Source organism: Myotis lucifugus, unplaced genomic scaffold (assembly GCF_000147115.1).
Source record: "Myotis lucifugus unplaced genomic scaffold, Myoluc2.0 scaffold_11, whole genome shotgun sequence".
Lineage (NCBI taxonomy): Eukaryota > Metazoa > Chordata > Mammalia > Chiroptera > Vespertilionidae > Myotis > Myotis lucifugus.
In genome coordinates this window covers 14940250-14946249 of record NW_005871059.1, presented here as the reverse complement: position 1 = coordinate 14946249, position 6000 = coordinate 14940250, and the positions used below count along the sequence as shown (strand labels likewise).

Genomic DNA, 6000 nt, shown 5'->3' with positions numbered 1-6000 from the left:
TGAATCATGAAAATATACAACTTTATATTTTGTTTAAGATGCTATTACTCACCACTAATGAGGAATTTTTATCACATTTAAATGAACTAAAAATTGTTACTTAACTCGTAACTTACCCAAACAACTCTCTTCATCCCATTCTGAAATTTTATTTTTATTGCAGCAACCTGATCATGTGTAAAAAAGTCAATTTTGCCTCCTCCCCCCCCAAAAAAAAGGCTGAATAAATTACTCTTGTGAATTGCTCTTTATTATTAAATGGTGGACAATGACTTTTTTTTACACAGGTTTTATCTTTTATTAGAACATTCTTTTTTCTACTTAAAGAAACAAAAATTATACCAACTATAAAAGCTATTCTGCACTTTTCTTGCTAAACTAAAGACTAATTTTGTGGAACAAGAAGTCTTCAAAAGTCATTTCTTTCTTCATTATAAATTTGTCTAAAAAGACTGGTGTTCAAAACACTTTATTGTGTAGAAAATTTTGCCATTTTTAACAAAAGCAGTGAAGACCCCGTAGGACTCAGTGGCAACCTTTCCACGGAGCAGTGTTCTCAGTCAACGATGCAGATGCTGCCATGGGAACCGGGCATGCTCAGTGGCCTGACTCCAGATGCTGTGCCCAAGGTTTGCTGTCCTAGACTGAGTTCCATCTGTATCCATATCTACATATTTTTGGAGTGATCCCATGCCCACTAAAAAAACAACCTGCATTATGTTGAAATGACACCAATTATTCTTTTACCATCGATCACTGTGCAAAACCAAAACATTTTCATAATATTTAATAACCAATACAATGGCCAAATAATTCATGCCACACTGTCATTCAGCTTAAGAACAGAAGCTGGTTAACCTCAGTCTGCGTCATCCAGCATGTCTTTGGAGGACACTGAAGTGAACAATATGTGTCATTTGATAAGGAAACTTATTCAGTTTGAGACTCAGTTTGCCTCAAACAATTCTGATATGTTGACAGTCATTAAAACAACTCTAATTTTATTTTCTATAGTGTAAGCTTTGCCACCTTTCAAAGCGATTTTAAAACCTAAAGGAACACTTCAAGAATTTTAAAATTTTGGTGACTGCAATGGTTTTTTGTTTTTTTTCTAATCAAGACTATTCTTTCTGTTCCAAATATTTTGTGCAAATGTCCCCCTTCAAAATTAATGATTCTTAAAAGAATGCAAGTCACTGAAGTTCCTGGTTTTAGTCACTGATTTGTGTCCCAGTTAAAATCACTTATAAATTATTACACTTTAAATAATGGTGCTCACATCATGCCAAAAAATTAAGTGCTTTTGCTGTTCTTGGGAACTTACCATAAAATAAATAAAGGTAAATGCATTTGTCTTTATGATCATAACATTTATCAAGTACAACTGTGGCAAAAAAACACACAAAAAAAACCCACACAAAAACCACACAACTGAAGTGATCTGTGAAAGCCACTGGGACTCCCATAGCCATAAGATACTGGTGTGTGACATGAAACAGCAGGCTTTTCTGCATTTACAAAGAGCCTAGTGGGCTCGCACTGACTTCAGACCAGATAGAAAGTATGAGTTCTCCCTGCATCACCCATCACCCACACACCTATTTAGTTGTTTGTTTATTGTTCCCATTTGAAGCTCATAGCAGCCATATAAAACACTGCCCTTGCTATATAAGAACAATACGAAATACAAACTATAAAATAAGATAATCCTCTTTACAGTATTCATATTAGTGCATTAAAACAACATTGACTCAAAAAAGGCAAGTGAGTTAATTGGCATTTTTTTCCAGTGAAGATGGTACAAAATGGTATTCAAGATAAACACTATATTTTAAGTGCTGGGTGCCGAAAAACATTAATTGTGGAACAGTTACCTCCCCAATAATTTTGACCTCAGGATACAAATGTGACCATTATTCTACAGGATGTAAGGCAAGATCATTAATTTCCATTATAATAGCTGTGGAAATGCACAGCAGAGTAACAGGTTGGGATCTTTAGAATTCCAGCACAATAGGTATTGATTTGTCATACTCTCCTTCCAAATCACATCACACATTTAAAGTGACTACACATTCTTCAGTAAATGTCAGATTTAAACAGAGCCTATGTAAAAACAATCTACCCTTACTATTTCACCAGGCAATCTACAGCAAATGCTTAATATATACACATCAGGTATTTGAAACATAGTAGGAAATTTTTCACTGACTTCATTCAGAGTAATCAAGGGTCTTAAGAGAAGACAACAGTAAAAGTTGAATAGATAATCTGTGCTGGTATAAACCAGAAAAAAAAAAGCCAACAGAAACAGGTCAATTTGTTTTAAGTTATTGAGAATATTTCCTCTGCTGGCCCTAATCCAAATTAAATTTTTGATTTTTAATTGAAGTAACACAAGTCTGGGTGCATGTTACATTGTGACATGAGAGACAGATGCCCACAGAACACACGCACACACACACACACACCTTTAAATTTATTAATTCCAAAAATGAAGTCAACAGGATAAATAAATTATACATGAAAGACACATACAATGTGGGCAAAAACTAAGTTATTAGACCAAAAATCATGGAAGTTATGCCAGCACTGATATTTAGAAAAACTTTCAGTATTAGGAAATATCATATTTGATCCAAAGGAAAATTCCCCCCAAATAAAAAGTTTGGGAGCCATCCTTTATGCAACACCTTTAAAATAACAGTAAAAAAAACATGATTGCAGGAGCTTTCCTACATAATTTAGATAACACAGTGCAACACTGTGCTCCTTCATAATTTTAGCCTTTCACTCCCCATATGACACCAATAATTACAATTCCGATGACAAGGAGAGAAATGATGATGCAGATGGTTTTTCTGGATTTGCGCTGCAGATGCAAAAACAAAAACACGTTTACAAATGTAAAGAAGCATCACCATAGCAACTGAAAATCATTTGGTTCATTTCTAGAGTAAAATCAATAGCAATTTATTGCCCCCAAAATTCTTGGCTGTATTTTTTTGCTTCTTAAAAATCTCTTCAATTCAATGGAACTATTTTTTCAAAAATATTTTTCTCAAGTGACTGGGACAAGTCAAGGGATATTTGGATATTTTTTCTGGGGTAGAAGACACAAGAAAACAAAAACTACTGATTTAAAGCATTAGATTGAGGTTATCTATCTATGAAAACAAAGAACAGCTTAAAAGCTTATAAATTTTAAACTTTCGGCAAAAAGTTGTTCTTAAAAAAAATTGTACTTCAAATTGCCAGTTATAAAAATAGTCACAGGGATGTAAAGTATAGCACAGGAAATCTATACTAATAAAAGGGCAATATGCTAATTAGACATCTTCCACATGTCTGACTTCCTCTGGACAAAGCCACGGTGGCGGGGGCCAAAGCAGAGGCAGTTAGGGGCGATCAGGCCAGTGGGGGAGCAAGCAGTTAGGGGACGAACAGGCTGGCAGGAGAAGACAGGTGGGGGTGATCAGGCCGGTAGGGGAGGGCAGTTGGGGGCAATCAGGCCAGCAGGGGAGAGCATTTGGGGGTGATCAGGTTGGCAGGGGAGTGGTTAGGCGGCAATCAGGCCAGCAGGGGAGCAGTTAGGGGGCAATCAGGCCGGCAGGCAGAGGTGGTTAGGGGCGATCAGGCAGGCAGGCAGGCAGAGGTGGTTAGGGGTGATCATGCAGGCAGGCAGGTGAGCGGTTAGGAGCCAGTGGTCCTGGATTGTGAGAGGGATGTCCGAGGGGTCCCAGATTGGAGAGGGTGCAGGCCGGGCTGAGGGATAACTCCTCCCTCTCCCCGCCCCCGCCGCCCCCGTGCACGAATTTTGTGCACTGGGCCTCTAGTATAGTCAATAATATTATAATAAATATGTTGGTGTCAGGTGGATACTAGACTTATTGGGGTGATCACTCCATAAGGCATATAAATATCTAATCACTATGTTGTACATTTGAAACTAATATAATATTGTATATCAACTGTAATTGAAAAATAATTTTTTTAAAAAGTTGTTCTTCAAAATGAATTCTCTGAAAATGTCAGCAAGAATAAGTGTTGAGCAATTTTTCCCAGTTATTTTATTAGTTTCCAAAATCACTCTCATTCTTTCATATTCATGAAAACTGCATTCAAACTCTCAACATACAAATAAAAAACAAAGAGGCAAAAAAATTAAGATACAGTCATTTAAAATATAAAGATTAAAGATTTATTCCATTCTTCATTCCTGGCCCAGTTGTAGATTTCTATATTTCTTAATGGCTTGTGTATCTCACAGCAACATGCAGGAATCCTTTTTCTTGCAGAGTAGAAAAATTTGTAAATATACTTTGTGTCAACCAGAAGTACCATTAAATTTATAAAAAGTATGTTTCTGACTCTGAAGTTACCCTGAAAATGGTGAATACTTTCAGTATTCCACATATTCATCTAATTTTTCAACTGAATACCCCTTATATATAAAACATAATTCCTCTAAAGTTTCAATATCATGCTCACATATTTTCCCCAGACTCCACTTGCTTACCCCAGACACGTGTAATACACCTTTATGAACAGTCACAGGTATTCATTCCACTACAGTACAGCTGTTACCTGGGGAACCCTCCCTAGGGTCAGGTAGTAAGGTCCTTGGGGTGCTGCAGTGGTAAGAGCATTTATCACCTTCTTCTATGCTCATGGTCCACCCAACCTATTTAGAAGCACCCTATTTTGCAAAGGCAGGAGTTTACTATCAAGGCTTCCAAGTAGGACTATTGGAAAGCGGCTCTTTTCCTGGGACCTGTGTTGTGTGGCTCTTTTCTCATCCCTGTGGGGCCTCCCAAGTTAAGCATAAGGGCAGCTCCAGTTTTGGAGGTGCAGCCTGGAAAGATGTGTTTCTTTTCCCCAGGGAGGCTGCAGGCTTTTCCTTGCATAAGGAAGAGGAAAAGTAAAACTTGTATATATCTACATTCCCCCAAAGCCCAAAAGCCAAATGAAATAATATGTAAGCCCAGTCACTGAAGAATCCTGCTACACACTATGTTTGAGCAGTTATAACTGTTGGCATTTACAGATTACCGTGCGTGTCTAACTATTTATGAGTAATACAGTCTATGACACAATGACGTTAGTTCTTCAGTGGTGCATATCTGAATCACATGCAAATAGACGGGTAAATATGCATTACTCCATCAGTGAATGTAACTGGCTGTAACTCAGCGTCTCTATACAGCTTCATTGTTCTCTACATATCACTGAATATGCAGTGATCTGTCCAGTGAAAAAATGGCATTGACATTAAAGGGAACTTTTATAGTTAGTGAGAAGAGTAAAAAGCAACTGGAAACATCTAAGATGGTACAAATCTTAGATATTTTATAAGAAGGTAACAAGGTCTGAGAAAATAATTATGGACAACAACAAAAATGAAGTTTTGAAAGGAAAGTCAAATCTTAAGTGGGACTTAGTGGTTTCCAAAAAACCTGGCTTTCTTTCCTTTCGAATATCAAAGGTCTACATATTCAACAATATATTGATAGTTCATGGTCCTGATATGCATATAGTACTTGAAACATACTTTATATTTGATACATACATATGGACTCTTTATATTAACCTGATTTACTTAAGAAATCAATTTACTCCTAGTGAAGGGCCTGCTGAATGCTGACAGAATACCCAATAGTCAAGGACACTGAATACAGTGAAACCTCGGTTCTCAAACTTAACCCGTTCTGGAAGGCTGTTTGAGAAGCAATTGGTTAAAAAATGGAATCATTTTTTTCCCCATTAGAAATAATGTAAACTGATCCCCAAATGATTATTTTAATCTTTCTTATATACAGTATATGTCTAATGTACTGTTTAATCTATAAACACTTCTTTTCTTAAACTTATTGAACCCCCCACTCCTCTCCTTAAAGGAGTCACTTTCAGCACTCAGTCCAGGGGTGTCTTCCAGGTCAGCATGCAGCATCTTTGCTTGTTCATATATCACTGCCTCCGAAATGCTATCACCAGCTAACT

At 37.0% G+C, this 6000-nt stretch overlaps 1 protein-coding gene across 4 annotated transcripts in view; it reads right to left on the bottom strand.

The window, feature by feature from the left end:
* Positions 1-228: 228 nt before the first annotated feature.
* The window catches only part of STX7 (syntaxin 7), a 37919-nt gene continuing 32147 nt past the window's right edge, over positions 229-6000 (bottom strand). For 3 of the 4 annotated variants that reach the window (XM_006084473.3, XM_023750260.1, XM_023750261.1), the window contains one exon: positions 229-2872. In XM_006084473.3, coding sequence (XP_006084535.1) covers positions 2783-2872 — 90 coding nt within the window. In that variant the 3' untranslated portion in view covers positions 229-2782. Of the gene's footprint in view, positions 2873-4164; positions 4292-6000 lie in introns of those variants that run through there. The other variant, XM_006084474.3, reaches the window with a different exon arrangement.